Raw genomic sequence first — 21,351 nt, 5'->3', positions numbered from 1 at the left:
GCGAAAACCATATTCAAATCGGATCAGTAGTTTTCATGTTAAAAAAAAAGTTTGATACAATATTTGACCCCCTCTTCAGCCCCCTTAAAGGGGTGGGGGAAAAATTTTATATACCAGATGTTAAATTGGAAAATACAGTTAATAATATGAAGTTAGTCCATTGAAGAAAAAAGTTTGATACAAAATTTGACCAACTCTTTGGTCCCCTTAGAAAGTGAGGGGGGAAAAATTTATACACCAGATGTTAAGTTGGAAGGAGATAAATATATCTGCGAAAACCGTATTCAAATCGAATCAGTAGTTTTCGTGTTAAAGAAAAAAGTTTGGTACAAAATCTTACCCCCTCTTTTGACCCCTTAGAGTGGTGGGGGAAAAATTTTTGTACACCAGATGTTAAGTTGGAAGAAGACAAATATATCTGCGAAAACCGCATTCAAATCGGATCAGTAGTTTTCGTGTGATGCTGGAACAAACATACAGACAGACAGACAGACAAAAAACTAACCACAGTTTTGGCTTCTATAGCGATGTAGTAACAGCCCCCGCTTAATATTTTTTGGATATCTTTAATGTACAGAATTGTCATTTCTACAGTTTTATTGTGAAGTAAACCCACCATAAAATTGTAGCAAGCGAACTCGTTGTTACGTAGCATCAGTACAAAACCGTGTTTAACATCTGCCAGGCGCCATTGTTACTGTCAGATAACTTTTTGCATAAAACAGAGATGATTTACATAACGAGAACAATAAGAATTATGAGGCGGTAGTCGGCACTAAATATAGTACAGTGCGAGAATCGTCTGCTGAAGCTGTACAAGTGTACGAGTGAACCTGACACCCAGGACTGATGCATCTGATGCTTCAGACTTTGGACTGATGCATCTGATTCATCTGACGGGAAGGGGACTGGTGTTGCTAATGGACTGACTGTTGTCAAGTTACGGATGTCCTGATTTTGCAATGCAAATTATATACGTAACACGATTCCTGTCAAACTATACATAAACCTGTCAATTAGACTAGCACAGGAATTACTTTCCAGAGACTAGCTAGATTAAAGCCCCCATACACGGGTAGGACGATTGTGTAGTGTATGTTTGCTATGTGCAATATAAATTCTCCCAAATACATACTGAAATTCTCCGAAATTTACCAATTTACTATAGTATCATCCTATACATGGGAGAGCCATGCTTCGGCACGAATGGGCCGGCTTGACCGGAGAAATACCACGTTCTTACAGAAAACCGGCGTGAAACAGCGCTTGCGCTGTGTTTCGCCGAGTGAGTGAGTTTACCGGAGGCCAAATCCCCTACCCTATTTCCTTCCATACCCTTCCCTGTTCCCTTCTCTTCCCATCCCTACGCTCCCCTATTACCTTATTCCCTCTTAAATGGCCGGCAACGCACCTGCGGCTCTTCTGGTGCTGCGAGTGTCCATGGGCGACGGAAGTTGCTTTCCATCAGGTGACCCGTTAGCTCGTTTGCCCCCTTATTTCATTAAAAAAAAAGTAAATTTTCGAAGTGTTCGGTGTACAAGCTTATGTAGCAAACAGCTCTTATGTCAAACAGTGATTTCTGTGATATTCATATGAAAGTGATCCACTCGCTTCATGAATATTGATACTCGTATAACATTTGTGCTGCATTTGACGTCGCAAGGTCTTAATATATTTTGGGGTTATTGAACTTTAATTATTCGATAAAGATCGTACAAACATATGATGTGAATGTACAATTTATTTGCCAAGAGGCAAAATAATGTTAGTCCTTACAACAATATAAAGGCATTTGGATATTCTAATTGGTTTCCCAATAAAAAGAGACATGTTTTCAATTAATAATAATTTGTAAATCACCTAAAATAAATTATTTTCATCAAAAATTATAGTTCTATCAACGTTCAACGTCCAAGATTACACAACAACTTTCGTAGTATCGTGTCTTGTCTAAACTCCAAAAACTGTCTGGATAAAAGCAAATCATGAATTAAATATCGTGTTAATAGCAATTCTAAAACAGAAAAAATTAAAAACACCAATATTGCTTCAACTAATGCACACCCGACGCTAAGTGCATTGACGGTACGTCCGACTTACATCCAACTAAACATCATACATTTTCTTAATTCTATAATTTTCGTCGTCAAGTTTAAAATATGTTTGTAGTTTTATAACAATGAGTAGTGAGGTGAGGTATGAAATCAGTCCGCGATAGTAATTGGCTTACCGGCGCGGCGCGAGTCAGTGGGGCACAGGGGCAAGTTCGTCCCATTACCCTATTACCGCATCGATCTGCTTGATTGTACCGCTGTTATCGCGTCAACCTCTAATTACATGACGATTAAGCGACTTGTTAAATTGATGCTCTTGCGTTCATTGTGAATGGTTTATATACCATTCTCCGTGTGATGACGTTATAATGTTATCAGTACTGCAGTGTCTACTGCCTAAAGGCACTGCAGCTTGTAGACTTTGCTCAATCCCTAAATACACTGTATTGTCTAGGACGGCTTAACTTATAATAATCACATTTTATTATTTGTACAATTAAACAGCAGCAACACAGTAATTGCAGTTGAATCTTTTACGCTGTGAACAATCATAGTTTTTCACGAACACTGGAGACATTACAAACCAGGTCAAATATATCTTAACACTACAAATGTATATAAAATTATTTCAACTTTACTCAATAATAATAATATAATTAATGATGATTCTAATTTTGGTGTCTGGTAGTCAGTATCAAAAACTTATATGTCAAAGCAATAACAACATATTATTAACACAAACTTTACAATCTACCCCCAACTACCAAAGTTCAGTAACTGACGTATGGCTGTTTCAGTTGTCGTAGGTGGGCGCTAGATGGCGGTGTGCGGCGCATAGGTATATAGTCGTCAGTCGCGCGCCGGCTGCCCGATGGGCAAGACGTCCGGCGGCCGCGACGCATCAGTCCGCTCCCATAGAATCAATTGCCGCAGGTGAATGCATGCCATCGCTTTGATGGTCCGCCGATTGCTTTGCACGACACTAACGCGGCTATTTTTCATTAATTTAACACATTTAACATGTTTAACCTTTAATGTAACTAATTTGATATTTATTTCATTAACTCAAATTCTGTAAATAAATAATGTATTTAGACTTTAGATTGTGCATTAATATTAATTAAGCCATTTTAATATTTACAACAAATTTATTATGTTCATTAACTCTAATGATATCTGTGAATAAATGTATTTAGATTTTAGATTGTGCATTAATTTAACATTTTATTTCATTAATAACGCACTATCTAGCGACATTCAGTTTCTAACAAATATTCTGCACCATTTTTTAAATAAGTACTTAAATATTATTTAGCTTTAAACTGTACTATAAACTCTACATTTTTAATAATTTTAAATAAATTTCAGTATTAAAACAGCCTGAACTAAAAACCGTATAGCTAACAATTTTTTTTTTATTAAATAAGTGGGCAAACGAGCAAACGGGTCACCTGATGGTAAGCAACTGCCGTCGCCCATGGACACTCGCAACATCAGAAGAGCTGCAGGTGCGTTGTCGGCCTTTTAAGAGGGAATACGCTCTTTTCTTGAAGGTTTGCAGGTCGTACAGGTCCGGAAATACTGCTGGTGACAGTTCGTTCCAGAGTTTTACAGTGCGCGGCATACACGGCCGTAGCTAGGGGGGGCATTGTGGGGCAATGCCCTACCTTAAAATCATAATGCCCTGCCTTAAAAATACCAAAACCCAAGAAAATCAATCAATTACGAATATTTTTTTTACTTCCGCCCTACCTGTAACCAATGCTGCCCTACCTCAAATCTGACTCTAGCTACAGCCCTGGCGGCATAACTTTAATACTAATTGTATGTCTTTATATTAGGCTCTCATTTTCTTAAACACAAAGTGTTTAGACACACTTGGTGTTTAAGAAAATCTCAAATTAGCTTAAGATATATAATATTAGAATAGCAAAATCCCGACAGTTTAGAATAATATCCGAACTTACTCAAATTAGTGTTGTGGCCAAAAATAAATGTCTGCTATATTTATTGCAGACTCGAAGATTGGATTGTTAGGTAACGTGAAAAATAGTCCACGATTCGATGCTCTAACGAAATATACCTAAATGACGTACGGATTTTAAACTGTTACATAACAGTACATAACAGTTCATCTAGGTATTATATTTTATTAATTTTTACGCTAGAGAATATGCGGCAAAGTTTTTTTTACCGGAATTCCGCGCGATTACGAACGTGTAACATAGTTATACATTAGCAGATAAAGGACCTACGTAATTTGCTCGTGTTTTGTCAATCCCAGACAGCTGATATTGGCCAACACTGACTTGACATAACCCGACGAAAGAAAATTGATCCGCCTTTGATATGCTATTCACTCTTACTTCTTAGCTATAGTGGTTATCCAACATATTCCAACGTTCAGAAAAAAGTAATAAACAAACGTTATCTCTATATTTAAATAACGCGTATTACGAGGTAAATAAATTATATTATATCCCCGCTCGATCTCCACGTATGACAATTTCAGTATAACGAGGTCATATTAATGTTAAGAGCTCTAAGCGTTTGTTAACTTTTAATTATCAAGCGAATAAAAATTACCCACGGTTATGTGAAGAAGGGTGAAGGGGTGAGCCAATTAAATTAACTTTTATACGACAAAAGTGATATTGCTTTGATATAAAGATGGGTATGACGATTGCATATATTGAGTCTCAAGGAGAATATGAGGAGTGATTATAATGTGGGAGTTAAAACTTATGCGGGTTTATCGGATCCAAAGTCGAGTTAATGCATAAAAAATATGCATCAACTCGATCCGATAAAACTGTGGTCTGATAGAAAACAGGCGTAAAATAGCTCATACGTTGTGCTTTGCAAAATCAGTGAGATTACCGATTTTTGTCACAGAAAGATTCACGGTTTCTGAGTGTTAGCTGTTAGTGGACCTCAGTAACTGTTATAGATACTTATTAAATTCTTAATGTAGCAATTCTTTTCAATCAATTCAGCAAATGAATTGTCAAAACTGTCAAACTAACGAACTTATCTACTAGACATGAATTGCAAGCAGAGTGACCATTTTGTGATTTAAAAAAAAATCATATTATTCATAATTATACACAAATGATTCATAATATGATTCTCCAAAGCGACCATTTTAGCCCCGCTGCACTGTATTGCGTCAAAATATAATTTATCGCGCGGAAACATTTGTCTGGGATAAAAAGTATCTTATTTCCTTTCCTAGGACTCAAAGTCATACCAAATTTCATGGTGACGTGAAGAGGTAAGTGGTAACAGACAGACACACTTTCACATTTATAATATTAGTATGCATATGTGTATAGTACCTAATTCTACTCTGCCATAGACCTGGTAGTGTACAGAGATGTCATCCCATATAAGGTCGACATTGATAAGTAAAACGACAGCCCACAAGTTTAGAAAGTTGAGAAAATGTCGATCTTCGGGCGGAAAGTTGACTTTTAGATCGAGGTATAAATTATAAATTTAAATAATAATTTAGATGAGACCCGCAACTCCGTTTCGCCAAAATTAGTTTATCGCGCGTGGCTCTTGACTCGGAGGCCGTAGGTTCGATTACGCGTTGGATACGTGTTATTTCCAAATTTGGTTAGGACAATGCATGCTGATGACCTGACTGTCTGACAATGTAGGATGATCCATACGTCGGATGAGCATGTAAAAAGTCTCTCGCCAGTCGTGTCGGTCGTCCGTCTCACAGGGTTATAAGAGTTAAAAGGAATAGAGAGTACACTTATGTATTGCACACACACTTGGGCACTATAAAATTACTCCTGCGTAACTGGCCTGTTTATAAAGAAGCCGGCCACCGACACCGAAACCGGCGTGGGAGTTATTATTATTATTATTAATCACTTCCGAGATATCCTATTTTTTTTTTGTTGGAGTTGCATAAAATGCGCCCACTTTTAGGCGTGGTATAATTAGCTTTCCACGAGTCTGTGGAAGGTTATTTATCGTTCGGATTAGGTATCGTAAAGTAGGCAGTAAAATAAATTAATGCGCAGGGCAAAGCCCCGCCGCTTAGCGAGGGAGATTCGAGGTGGACCTGCGATGGTATAATATGGAACACTTTGTATTTTGCCTGTCTGTTCTGCACGCAGTAGTTAATCTATGCAGGTTAGTTCTAAGTGCACAGAGCAGTTAGGCAATGTTACAACTGGGTAATTTTAACTGCGTCTTTTCGACAACAGGCAAAGAGAATAAATGACAAAATTTATCATTTTATTAATCCTGTTCATTCGCAGAAATCTCCATTTTCTACGGTGTTAACTTAGCAAGTAAGTTCAATATTGTATTTCCTTCCTACGCCGTGCCGGTGGTCACTCACCTGTCTTACGAATTTTAACCAGATCACGTGTCTTAACGCAAGCTTATTTGACCCATCCAAAAAAGTGCACAACGTCGCTAAAGAAGTTCATTTCTAAAACTTTTTTATCGGAGTCACAATAATAGGAGAGCTCTACTTTTAATAGTCTGAGTTATTTATATAGTTATTTATAGTGGGAGTTATTCCGGTAAGTGTATCTTTAACGACTGTTTATACAGACACATACAGACAGCAGCCACCAGGTAGTCACATCTCAAAATACTCCTGATTGTCTGTGGTTTTTTATTTCTCTATTACGTTCGTTTTCGTTTCGGCTACTTTCCATTTAAATACTTACTTTATTATTATAAATACGTGTGTTTGCCTGTCTGTTTGTCTGTTATATCTTTACGCCCAAACCGCTGAACGTATTTTGCTGAAATTTGGTAAGGATTATACATTGACTCCTGGGAAAAGACATAGGACTTTTTATCCCGGAAAAATGTACGGTTCTCGCGCGATAAACGAATTGACGCAACTTAGTTGCGGGATTCATCTAGATATATATAAAGCTCCTCCATTTAGAATATCGAGTCGTACGGTCAGCAGAACAGTCCCGCGATAGGCCGGGACGTCACGTAACATTATGACGTAACAATACGTAATATATGACGGCGGACAGGCCGCAGGGCTGCAGGGCTAACGTATTAATATTTAAGGGAACTGACGTTGATTAACGGCGGGCGCGCGGCGGGTCAGGTACGCATTTATCAAACAAAGTCTCAATGATATTATATGCCACTAATTTTAGTACAATGTATTTATAATAATAATTTATCAGCCGATCCGACGTGGGTCGTTTTGCTATATTATGTTTGCATTCGTTGTGGATGATTTGTACGGTAAAGACTGAGCGAAGTAAATATCCGTGTGGTTTCCCAAGCACAGGAGACTTTTGCTCCAAATCTGCGATATAAATATTATATTAAACGCATTTATTGTACATATTAATTATACGTTTCTCTTGGAAAACTCAATCATTAGAAAACCCACCAAAACCCGTTGCAGTTTTAAAAATCTGAGCATATAGGGTCAGACAGGAGAAAGAGGCTTTATTTTATGTTACGCGGTGATATACAAAAATCCAAACTTTTTACGAGTACATAAAAATAAATGTAAAATACGTTTAGATTTTATATTAAGATTACGTAAAGATTCTTGTAATTAAAATGTTTTTTTTTTGTCTGTCGGTACACTGCGCTGTATGATATTGCACCAAACATGAATGCCGTAAACGTTTTGGCAAAGGGTTCATTGTTACACAAGATCCTTTAAATGTTCAAACTTAAACTGCTCTTCACAGTGTTGAGTTTACGAATATAACTAAAGATTTCATTCATATTATGAATATAATATTATGGTATTATTTTGATTATTATTATCAATAATACTTTGCAACGCGTTATGTGATTGCAACTAGGGAAAAAATATACTACTTAGTTGTTAGTAACAGCGTTATAGGTAAAGTTATTTATTTATTTATTTATATGTATTTTGTATACAGACAATTAGGTAATTACAGTCATTATGTGGTTGTACAATCAGTCAAACATAATCTTAAGTTCTAGGCTAGGCAGCAACCCAAAATAGTATACATAACATAATTATTATTAATACTTAGGTTGTTACTAAATATGTACTAAAAATAAACTAATACCAGAAAACTGATAATACCCACTACGAAACATTAAGTATACGAAACAATGAGTGACTAATATGTAATTTAACTTTATTAAATATATTACTAAAATTTGGTTTGGTACATTAAGAAAATCGGCCAAGTGCGAGTCGGACTCGCACACGAAGGATTCCGTACTGTTATAGAGCAAAATTAGGCCAAATATTGTGTTTTTTGTATAGGGATGTGAACTTCCTTTTTGGAAGTCGGTTAAAAAGCGCAATTCGCAAATCAAACTGCGCGCGATGACGGCACAAATGAATTTTTAAAGTAATCAAAGAAGCATTCAGAAAGTTTCGTGTTCGGTTGAACGGAATTTTTCGGTTCGTGAATTCGCAAACGCGAAAGAGATTTAAATGTTCCGGCGTGTTACACTCAATCATTTCCTCGGCGCTTCGACCTGCGTCTTTTTATACAGGTAGCTTGATATACGTTTTTGTAATTTACAAATTATTTAACAAACTGCCAAACGTTGTGTTGCCAAAAACTTTATTAAACAACTTTTTTCCAATATAAAAAGCATCCTATGACATTTCCCGAGACTCAAAGTATCTCCATGGTATCTTCATACCAAATCTCAGCATAATCGGATGAGCGGTTTGGGCGTGAAGACTGAAGAGTTATCAGACAGACAGATAAACTTTCGCATAAATTATATTATTATTAGTAAAAGTTCACATGTATTCGACGATATACGGAATAGTTGAGTATCTTTGAAAATGCATGTGTGCAATGCAGATATCAATAAAGGCACTGGGCACATGATGTACTGCCGTAAAAGCGTTCGGCAGAAAATATATTTCGTCATACTCGAAAAATTATAATAGACATAAGCTTCATACATTTAATGTCATTAAAGAGTTAAGGAATGATTAAGTAACTGAGTGCGGATAAAAGACATATATAATATTTAAAAAAAACTAGCTGACCCGGCAAATATTGTTTTGCCATATAAATTATTTTTTGAATATAAGAACTAAGAAGATAAAAACTTCTCAGGCCTAACGAATGTTCTATCAGAGAAGTTGATTATAAGTTGATAAGTTGATATCAGAGAAGCAGATGGGGGACCTATGTAGTTTAGTCGCGTTACGTCACAACTCACACCCAGCCGACAGATAACAATTAACATTAAATTGACATGACCAGACCAAATGACGTTGGTCTGTCAACTGCCTAGGAATCAATTTCCTCCATGGTACATACAAAATTTCATTAAAATCGGTTGAGCCGTTGTGGGGGTGTTCACGCACGAACACTGAGACACGAGCATTTTATATATATGAGAGATATCTGCTATATTATACATTTTCTTTAAGGTAGAGTCGGTGTTGTATATTTCCTATTTCCTAGGTCTTGAAATACTTCGCCCCTCCTCGTATAAATCCTTATCCGGTGCACTCTCCTGGAGTTGCCGCCATTACACCAGTAAGTGCACACTCAAATATGAATGTTATATTGTGAATTTATTTTGCAGATAGCCTATATCTTTGATCCTTGTATATTGTGTTCAGCAAACTAACGCTTATGCCTTGTATTTGATACCAAATAATGTTGTTTTTCGCGTAAATAGTTTGATATGATAATTTTTGGATATTATTTCTGTATCAAACATAATGAAATATTAGGCAATTTATTTATCTTGCAGCAAATAAAAGCTAAACAATATATCAAAATAATAAACAAAAATTTGTTCAAAAAGCTGTCAACCTATTTAAAATGTTTGTTTCACAAAAATATATCAAAAATTACCGATATATTATACGTGTGACGTATCAATATAATAAATCAAACAATTTTCTTAATCGTACACAAAGATTTTATCATTTTCGGTCCACGATGTCCCAATGCTCTGGATGTCGTCCAAACGCGAGTGTCATCCATCATTCGCTTCGCTAGATGGCGTGCGTGTTCTGCGTTTGTAAATTAAGTGAAATGTCGTTTTCGAATTTAAATTTAGATTCGTTTAGGAATGGTTTATGGCAAACGTTACAATGCGGATACCGTGCGGTTGTTTTGTAGTGGTTTAGCTTTTGTGGTTTAAACTTGTCATTATTAAGTGCGCGCGCTTTACGACGAGGCGCAGCACTCTATCGCTTACTTGGTATCTATACTTATTTATAAAACTTGTAAGCGGCCCATCCAGCCGCGACTCGCGCAATGTGCTTATAATGAAAATTTTAAGGCACAAAAGCTAAATCATTGAAAAACAACCGCACGGTATTTGCATTAGAGTAGAACATAGAGAGCTTTGTTTCCTTACAGAAATATAGCTATCAGGGCCCCCGCTACCATATATTATGTGCAATGTGTGCAATGCACACGGGAGCCATCCTCTAGGGACGCCAAATTGCCATCTTTAGGGGCGCCAAAGCCCAAAACCAAGGTCCCGAAAAAGCCTACAGAGGCGCCAAAATCCCTTTTTTGCACACAGGCGCCAGTAGCCTTTACGGGGGCCCTGATAGCTATCATATCTATTATATACTTATAAAATTACATGTCCTGACTGACTGACTGACTGACTGATTCATCATCGCTGAGCAAAAACTGTAAAAGTTACAGCCACGAAATTTAGTGAGTAGGGTTGTTTTATTAAGTAGACACCCACTAAGGAAGGAATTGTGAAAATTTTACCCCGAAGGGGGTGAAATAAGGGTTGAAAGTATTAATGAAAGTCCGTCATTTCTTGAGTTAGAAACATGAAACTTTATTTTTGGGTTACTGATTTAAGCGTTTTTGGAAATTCTACCCCCAAGGGGGTGAAATTGGGGTTGAAAGTTAGAATGAAACTCCGTTATTTCTTGAGTTAGAAACATGAAATTTTATGTTTGGGTTACTGATTAAAAATGATTGGATACGTGTTTAAGCGTTTCTGAAAATTCTACCCCCAAGGGGGTGAAATAGGGGTTGAAAGTTTAAATGAAAGTCCGTCATTTCTTAAGTTAGAAACATGAAAGTTTATTTTTGGACTGCTGATTAAAAATGAATGGATAGGTATTTAAGCGTTTTTAGAAATTCTACCCCCAAGGGGGTGAAATTGCAGTTGAAAGTTTGAATGAAAGTCCGTCATTTCTTGAGTTAGAAACATGAAACTTAATTTTTGTGCTACTGATTAAAAATGAATGGATACGTATTTAAGTGTTTCTGGTAATTCTACCCCCAAGGGGGTGAAATTGGGGTAGAAAGTTTCAATGGAAGTCCGTCATTTCTTGGGTTAGAAACATGAAAGTTTATTGACGTTTGCGTTTGACGTTTGCTTAAATAGGGTCCGTTTTTACCCTTTGTATAAGGAACCACAAAAACAAAAAGGAGAAAACTATCCATCTTTGTTATTATACAATGTTAACGCGGATGAAGTCGCGGGCAACAGCTAGTTAATATACAAATATTATAGTTTTGCAATACAATCGATCATCAATCTATCATATAAATATCGAATAACGATCGGGCCAGTGGTTAACTACATTTTGGGTAAATTCATAATATAATATTATTGTATCAACAAATTCTAAGATTGACGATGCTGAGGACCATATCTCACAGGTCACATCCAATTTCAAAACTGAAAGTTTCCGTAATTTCGGAATAAATTTTATGTTATTCTTCATCAAGTATTGAAATATACTTTTTCGATGTATTAAGACGTTTAATAAAACTCAAACTGCTGGTAAGTTATCGGGTTTGGCGCAGTACGCAGTTAGCGATATCGGCTAACTTTAACTTGACCAAGTATAATTTAAACTTGAATCATTTACGGCAAACGGTCCGTGCATTTACATTGAACGATTGAATCTATTCCAAGAACGTTTTTTACTTTTATTATTGGAAGGTCTTTAACGGCTGCATTCAGAGACATTTCTTTGATTTTATTTAGAGTGACAAAATGTATACATTAGCTTATATCAAAAATCTTAATTGAATTAAAGAATTAATTGTTTCTGAGCGCGGCCGTGTCTATGTAGCAGTTGAAAAAATCATAGAAATAATATGGAATTCCTATATTTCTACATCTCATAACTTGATTTAAATCCCCTTCAGTTTTTCACTTTTTTGTAAGCAGAGATACAGTAGTTGTACACAACGCTACTTACTAACCTCACGCTGATATTTTATTAGAACTTATTGATGAGTTTGTTATACGAACTTTCCTATACATACTCTATAAAATTTTAACAGCACCTCGATTCCACTTTATGCGACATTCACGCATTTTAGTGGTAGAATTGGGTATTGTTCACAATCATAATTCATAACAGTATTATGATCACTTCCGGCAGCGACCGAAGAGCCTTTTTTTTGTATTCTGAGAATATCCCTCTAGAACAGGGATGGTGAACCTTTTCGTATCAATTCTGAAGAAATTTTTCTGAAGAAGTCTTATATAAACGTGCCATTTGTTTTTTTTATGATTCGGTACATAATATTTCAAAAACCTAATTTGCTGCTTACTATGCAAAGGTAACATTGTTGTTGGTAAAATAATTATTTCGATACTAGTTTAGTGACCTAGTGTGTACCAAATTTTATGTTACGTGCCATTCGCTCGCCATCCCTGCCCAGAAATTGCTCATTACAGGCTCCAGTAATTTGAATATCGCACTGTATGTTACCAGGGAGTCAGGAGTGTCGTGGGGGCGCCGCGCGCGCGGCGTGGGCGGCGGGGGGCGCGGGGCGGGCAGCGCGGGCGCGTGGCGGCGGCGCGAGCGGCTCGCGCAGTCTCGTAGGCCCATGGAGATCCTCACCAGCCTATACGCGCTGCTATCCGGCGGGGTAAGTCATGCGAGCCTAGTACACGCAATCGAAGTTGCAGGGAACTTTAGCCGCTGACTCAGCTGTGAGTGGCGATTGCTGGAAGTTATGCGATCCTGGTGCTTGCACGGATGACAGCGCCACGGAATGCCTGCTGTGGGTGAAGTAAGTTGTTGGTACTTGGTAGATATGCGAACCTGGTACTCGCGATGTTAGGTTCATGGAACATTGCCTGCTCTGGGCGGGGCGAGTTCCTGCCGACCTTTGCAGCCCTGGTATACGCACGGATTTGTAAGGAGCAATAGAGCACATTATTGACGACCTCTGTGGCTCAGTGGTGAGCGCGTTGGTAGCTCAAGCCGGGGGTCGCGGGTTCGAATCCCGCCGACGGAACAAAAAGTTTTCAATGTTCCCGGGTCTGGATGTGTGTACCTATTAAATATGTGTATGATATAATAAAAATCTTAAATATATGTATGGTATAAAAGTATTAAATATATTTCCGTTGTCTGGTACCTGTAACACAAGTCCTTTAGGTACTTAGCACGGGGCCAGACTGACGTGGTGTGAAGCGTCCATAGATATTATTATATTATTATTATTATTATCTTAAGGCGCGGATCATCCCTTGAGTTGAGTGAACAGTAGCAGGATACAAAATATCAGAATCTTTGACATTATAAGAGCCTATTATAATAATAATTATTCTCATAACCTCGTGATATTTTCCATAGTGCCGAATTATATCAAAATGTCTATTTTATTTTTAAAACCTGCTCTAGCCTCTACCGCGCCTCTACACATTGAAACAAGCCTCTTCAAATATTAATATTAATAATTTAAAAATTATACTACACCTAAATCCTAATTAACTGAGATATTTTACTTGAGGTTTAAATTTCACGTGAGTAGTTATATTATAATGAAGTTCACGCTAAATATTATTTCAACGCGGATAGGAAGAGGTAGGAATTAAGTAATGAATTTTTTATGAATACAGTTAGAATGTTAATGCTTTCACACATATTTCATTATTCATGTTTTGCAAAACGTTTGTGAAGGCTGCTGCGGGTAAAAAGCCTTTTATTATCATCATCATCATTGTCATCGCCGTTACTCTATTTTAAGCGACTTCTAAAAGGGAGGAGGTTCTATATTGATCTGTAATAACTGTATGTATTTTATTTATCACATTTCATTCTTGTTATGGGAAGATATCCATCTGATTGTTGGTGGACCATAGCCTAAACTTCTTTTTAATCCTTTATTTATTAATAAAAAATTACAAAATCAATGATAAACGGCGCAATATAAGCATTACGCTTAAACAAGTTTCATCATGCGGAGCAATATGCGGAGGCTATTATTGACTCATTGAGCCCATGACAGTTTATAGACTACGTATGATGATCTCCAAAGGATTAATAAGCTTCTTGAATGATGACCTGTCTATTTGCAGCAAGGCATAAATCCTAAGATCGACTCCCTGGCTTTCCGTCTCCACTGCGGCGCGACGACCGCCGCGCTGCTCGCAGCCAGCGCCGCCCTCACCACGCGCCATCTAGTGGGCAACCCCATAGACTGCATACACACAAGGTACGAACGAGTTCCTGCGCCCAACGGCAGATGGCGCAAAATCATGCTGAGAGAATTTTTGTATTCTTTGAAGCGGAGCGTTTTGAATTTTTTTTAAATTTTAGTGGATTTTTAAGAGGTTTTATAATCAAAAATAATCTGGAACTAATTCAAATGAACGAATTTAGTAATTGAGGTTACTAAATATTCCAAACGCCGCAGTCTAAACTCGCCACAGCTCTATCATATTAGTTTACGAAAAACTGAACAGATGTCATCACAGTGCAGATAGCACAAGATAATATTATTATTTTATTTTTGAATGTAGTTTTGAATTAATAAAATTAATATTACTAATCATAATACGAGTAGTTCATGATGTAACATTCTTAACTTGGAGACTATATAAACTTATTAAAACTTTTAACAATAATATTGGTTCCACAACAACTTAACAAATATTAGGTAAGTATCGTACTAATGAATTCCGTTAGGCGCGATAATTTTTGTGTTATAATAATATTGTGTTTATTAAATAATATTACATGAAAACCTTTCATTGCAAAGATTTTGCCTGTGTCCAGACATTATATATAATTATAATGTTTTGAACTAGTCTAAAATTTAAAAACTAAAAAGCCAGTCTTAACGTATCAGATGGAGACAAGACATCATAAAACTATAACGCATAGTTAACATAATGTACATCTTTTACTACTTAAAAAGTAACAAGTATACAAATTGCTAAATAAACTTTTTTTAAAATCATTCTTCTATAGACACATCTTAACTCCTAATTATCTTTTTTGTAGTCGGTTAAAGTAGAGTATCACGTCTCTTCCTGCAGATAACGAGTTCCAGTCGTTACTTAGGCATTACTTCTTGGCTCGGGCACAGCTCTAAACTGTAATATATTGGACCAAATTAGGTTGGGCGCTATTGGCCTGCGAATTATCAACTTTTAACGTAGAACGTAGAACGTTTTTGATAAATAACAAAGTTTGTCGGTATTTTTATATTGGTGGAGCATTTCAATATGTATGATATTATGTACACCCTCATTATTTTAACTCTTCAGTTCCCAGTGTCACCTATAAGTGACCTGTAACTTTAAAATGTTAATTTAAATATCCGATAAAACATGTACCGTCTGTCAAGAAAGAGTAGACGCAGTAAAAAAAAATTCTAAACGTAGGGCTCAAAAGGTGGTATTTTTTCTTTGTATTTCCACAGACTAGAACGCTTATATACACTTTAAATACTATCATCACCTTGCATATTTTTATCTCCATTTAACCTTCAAGCGGTCGCGCGACGTCGAATCGACTCCCCTCAATACATTTTCGTTACTTTGAAGCAAGAAGCCAATTGTTAGGTCTCGGCGCCGGCGTCGAAAAGACTCCGCGCGCCTCTCTTATAATTTTATATGTAGCTTTCATATTATTGATTCTGCAATATATTGCAAATTCTGTTTATTTATAAAACTAAGTCGTCGTTGACCGATAACATCGAGTATCATTGCTAGATAAAAAAAGATTGGAACTAGGATAAGAAAATTCCGATCACTTTTTCTGCCCCTGTTCACACAAGATGCTTTGGGTCACCGGATTTTATAACTAAGTTTTTACTAAAAATACATTTAATTTTCTGGGTAAGTTGATTACATTTAAAAAGAGTAATAATTAAATTTATGAAATAATAAATAATGTTAAATGAAAAGTGTTTTGTTTCCCAAATTCACCTACGATGTCTTTTAGGTTACGCGCGACCACTGCCGTTATAAAATAGCGCGCGCCCGCTTGAAGGTTAATAAAGTTTTCATATATATTTTTTAATAAGATTTAAACATTGCGTACAGTTTCTTCTCTTTTATGACAAGCTCTATTTGGATGGATTGTTCAATGCTCATATTTACACCGATGTGTAAAATGCGGACGACCTGTTATAGCTGCACGTCTTAATGATATAGATGTAATATTAAAATATCCGAGAAATGCATAATATATTCACACAATTTCTGCAGCATTTTAAGCTGCTTGTAGTGATGAGCAAAATCGGTCTTGCAGCCTGAGTCTTAGTCTTGCAAAAAAGCAATGCCGAGACCAAGAATATCCTAAAACTAAAAAAACCAAATCCAAGACCAAGATCTGGCAGATTTGACCAAGTCCAAGACAAGACAATTGTACTAGAAATACCGATACCAATACCAAAACCAAGACTGTCTGAGTCTTGTTTTGCTCATCACTAGCTGCCTACTATATTTTCAAACTCTAGACACGGATAATTTCCAACTAAATGCTCTATATTTATTGCAAGATTTGTAACAACAGATATCAGTTAAGTATCATACTGGCGATTTGCGGAAGAGTTGTCGTGGGGCGATTGTAAAGCGATCTTTAGATCGGATATAAGTATGGCTTGAACGCCACGCAACGTCTTGCCAGAAATTCGCCCCCCAATCGCCCTCAAAAAGACCCTAAGCTTAAAGGCTCATATATCCGGGGATGTTAATTAAACCCGGTTGAAAGCCGGCCTGACTCGTTTTGTGCAGTCCGACTCTATTCCCCCAAATTGCCCTCAAAAAAGACCTAAGCTACTTTAAGGGCTCATACCTACGGGGAGGACTGATCGCAGGCTAACCTGACCGGACTCGTTTTGTACACCCCATTAATCGGCCTCTGCCAGTTTACCACAATCGTGTAATCTGTTCAGGGACATCCCCGAGGACGTGCTGAACACGTACTGCTGGATCCACTCGACGTTCACGGTGGCGGGCGAGGCGGGCGCGTACCCCGGCGTGCGGCCCGCCGGCGCCGCGCCGCGACGGTACGGGAAGTACTACCAGTGGGTCGCGTTCATGCTATTCTTGCAGGTTAGTGGTGTTAGCTGCTCTTAATATAGCTCCTGGAGGTTAATGCTTCCAGTTGTTGTTTAAGGGTCAATTCAGACCGCAACGCGACGCGTAGATCTATGCATTTCTAAAGTATGGATTTGACAGATTTGCGTGACATCTCACGCAATTGAAGTCTATGAATTCAATACAAAAATAGGGATGATGACAAGGTCAAAGATTAGGGAATTTTGTTAATAAAATAAAGAAATCACGGTAAGCACGGTGTTCCCAAAATTTCAGCTTGATAGCATTTGTATTTTTTTTGTTATGCGCCTTCAAAGTTGGATATTCAAGTCGAATTTTTTTTCAATTAAATTTCTTAATATTTGTATACAATTCGATAACTTATGCAATTAAAAGCAACTTTTGTTTCACGGTAGAATTTTTAAGCTATCAGAGTCATTCTTTCAACGATGTTTCTATTTTTTAAGTGTCTTTCAATTACCGATAAGAAAAAAAAATAGTCATCATGCCTATTCAATACAAAATAAATGTATCTACGCGTCGCGCTGCGGTTTGAATTGACCTGGGTGTCAAAGATGTTTAAACCCGGTTATGCTCCTTATGGCATTCGTATTCTCCAAATCTTAGTAATTATTATGTTTGTCGTTTTGACGTTTGCTCGGTGCATCTGTTACTATCCGTGACATCCTTCTCGTAAAATTTCAGTCTGCGCGCATCTGTGGTCAGTGCAGTTGTGCTGTCGAAATAGTTGCCCCTACACCAGGCATAGCCAAAAATGGAAAAAATATTATGCTTAAGTATGAATACGTTCGACCAATAGAGACTGACTAAGCTGTACTTAAACTATTTTTCTGTCGATCCTGTTGATTTTTTCTTCATAGACAAAGTTAACAATTGTAAGATATATTATCTTCAGTAACAACCTGATTAATATCATGAATGACGTCTACCGCTAGTGTGGCTCGACCTTTATCAATAAACAAAACACATCTAATACGAATATCATTTTGATTTATGTTCGATATATTTGATTGCTTTATTTTACGATATCACTAAACCCTTTAGCGACCGTCCATTGCATAATACCCGTTAATGCTCTAGTCTTACGGTTCAAACTCCCTCGTTTGTTACCATGGTAGAGCCATGGTGCGCTAATAGAACGTTAATTCGGGCGCACGTGGCCGCCATTTTGTTATGGGTTTTGATTGAAAAGGTCAATATTGATGACCTTATCTATCAAAATATATATTATTAGTATATTAATACGATTTAGCTACCAAATAAGCGTGCAGTCAGTTTGTTTACAAATAAATGTACTATCAGATAAATTGGATTGTAGGCAGTTTACAGACTTACGTATTTGGTTAGGTTATCTCGAGTCAACTCGTTGGTTAGTTGTTAAAGGCTTGACATAACTTCACCAGATTACACATATCTGCCATCTGCCTATAGGTAAATAGAGCGCGGCTCTTGACTCGGAGGTCGTGGGTTCGATTCCCGCGTTGGAAACATATTATTTCCAAGTTTGGTTAGGACAATGCAGGCTGATCACCTGATTGTCTGACAAGTAAGATGATCCATGCGTCGGATGGGCATGTAAAAAGTCGGTCCTGCGCCTGATCTCTCGCCAGTCGTGTCGGTCGTCCGTCCCACTGGGTTATGAGAGTAAAGGAATAGAGAGTGCTCTTGCGTATTGCGCACACACTTGGGCACTATAAAATTACTCCTGCGTAGCTGTCCTGGTTTCAATGAAACCGGCCACCGTCACCGAAACCGGTGTGGGAGCTATTATAGGTAAATCAAGTTTCTGTACCATCACACTAATCATAAATTCGTTGTTCGGATAATCAGCTACTTATACAGTGTGTAACAAAAATAAGTGATAATACTTTAGGGTGTGTATGTGTTCCTTATAGAGAGTTCACTGTGAAAGTAGCAGCGCTGAAAGACGAATTTTTTTTTTCACTTTTGTATGGACAAGGGCCCGAGTGTCACGAGTTTCCCCATACAAAAGTGAACATAAATTTTGGTCTTTCAGCGCTGCTAATTTCACAGTGAACTCTCTACAAGGAACATGTACACACCCTAAAGTATATTCACTTATTTTTGTTACATGCTGTATACTTCACCTCACCTTTATATTTTACCTCACGAACGAATGCGACCCCCGGCTTGAGCGCTGCTCACGCATTCAACCACTGAGCCACCGAGGTCGTCAAGTAGTTAAATCTTATATATAAAATTCTCGAGTCACAATGTTAGGCCGCGTATTCCTCCGAAACGGCTTAACTGATTTTAACCAAATTTTATATGCATATTCAGTGGGTCTGAGAATCGGCTACTGGGTACTATTTATATTGATAAGTGCATTTGTTGAATAAATAATAGTAAATTATTACAACTCCAGACTGACGGCGACCATTGTTTGTGCGACGGGATAGCGATGGTCTTTGCCATGGTGACATACTTATTTAGTCACTTCAATAAAATAATACGGGCGAAATACTTTATATGGCAAAGAAACGTTTGCCGGACAGCTATAGTATTCATTAAAAAATCTGAGTGCAGTAATACAAATCTTGTAGTAAGCCACTCGATGTCACCGTAGCGCTAGTCGCTACGCCGTAGCAGGTGTCTACGCGTGAGGTCAAGCTACGCGACCGAGTCTAGAATAATTTATTTTTAGCTGTGTCTTCTATTTTGGGTTATTTCTGTTTTATATTATGGTAAACTTTTTTGGAAACATAAAATATTATACATTAATGTGATTGACTGTTGTAGGAAATTCACAGTCAAGGCTAATTTATATATTTATTTTGCAACAACAAGAATTGCTCGTTGCTCAGTAAGCAAGAGACTAATCAGTCTAAGATCTCTCTTAGGTTGACTATGATCTGTCTTAGATAGAAATAGGGAGATCGCAGACGGCACACTTTTTGTGCGCCGCAGACTCGATCACACGAAAAGTGTGCCGTCTGCGATCTCCCTTAGTAACATATTTTTTTGGTTCTTACAAGTTTTATTACACACTTTGTAGATCTGACGGTCTGTATCAAGTGTATCAAGTGTATCAAGTGCAGGTATAATCGACCTACTTGCCGTAAATTTATGACGAGGGCCCTCGGCCATGTGACGACGTTGTACCTAGTGTGTCCCTTTGAGTTCATTCATTACATTTTTATGATAAACTTCTATTAAGCTATAGTAGTAGCAGGAAGCTATAGTAACTTGATAGAGATACAAAGGTTTATTGTTAGGTTCTTGTACTTTAGTTATGGTTTTCATATAACCTTTGTTGATCTTTGTTGATTTGCAGATTGCCTAACCCTACCTAAGTCATTTGGTAGGGTTGAGCAATCTGCCTATGAATCAACTTCTAAAGTAATTTTGTCGCGTTATGTCAAATTCAACCGACCGATTATATAGTCTGTCAAAAAAGTGAAGAAATTAAATAGTGGCAACATCGTAATGTCATCCCTTTTTTCTTAGATTGATTTGAAAGGGATGACACTACCATGTTGCCACTTTTAGATTTTTTCACTTTTTTGACAGACTATACGAGAAACATGGAATTCACATAGTCCGATCAAATGACGTGAGTCCGTCAACAGACTATGAATCAGTTTCTTCAATAATGCATTGTATATCGATGGTTTTAAATTACAATTTTAAGTTTTAATCATGAAATAAGTAAGTAATTGCTTTTAAGAAAGTAATTTTTCGAGAGATGATATACGAAGTTTTGTAATGAAAAACTTTAAAATTTTAATACTAGTCGTATGAGGCGCTAAAGCTTACCAAACACACAATCCTCTTTTTTGACCAACCAGCTAACTAATGAGGTAAACAATGAATGCCATAACCTCAAAATTTTAACGATAAAGCGACACGGTGCAATAAAAACAATATGCGAGACGACGCTGAAACTGTTTCAATGTTAAGTGTCAATTAATTACCGATTCGGAACCTTCAACGAATCACCCATTTACCTGGTGGTAGGGCTGTTTATATTATTATACTCCGTGGTCCAGTGGTT

General features: G+C 37.2%; 1 protein-coding gene across 1 annotated transcript in view; it reads left to right on the top strand.

Moving 5' to 3' along the window:
* LOC121729588 (innexin shaking-B-like) overlaps positions 1–21,351 on the top strand; it is an 83,296-nt gene that overhangs the window by 51,817 nt on the left and 10,128 nt on the right. Inside the window, exons 2-4 of the mRNA XM_042118146.1 lie at positions 12,748–12,904; positions 14,343–14,479; positions 17,171–17,330. Coding sequence (XP_041974080.1) covers positions 12,748–12,904; positions 14,343–14,479; positions 17,171–17,330 — 454 coding nt within the window. The remainder of the gene's footprint in view (positions 1–12,747; positions 12,905–14,342; positions 14,480–17,170; positions 17,331–21,351) is intronic.

This window comes from Aricia agestis, chromosome 8 (assembly GCF_905147365.1).
Source record: "Aricia agestis chromosome 8, ilAriAges1.1, whole genome shotgun sequence".
NCBI classification, from domain to species: domain Eukaryota; kingdom Metazoa; phylum Arthropoda; class Insecta; order Lepidoptera; family Lycaenidae; genus Aricia; species Aricia agestis.
Note: the sequence above shows the minus strand (reverse complement) of the source record. Positions and strands in the feature narration are given on the sequence as shown.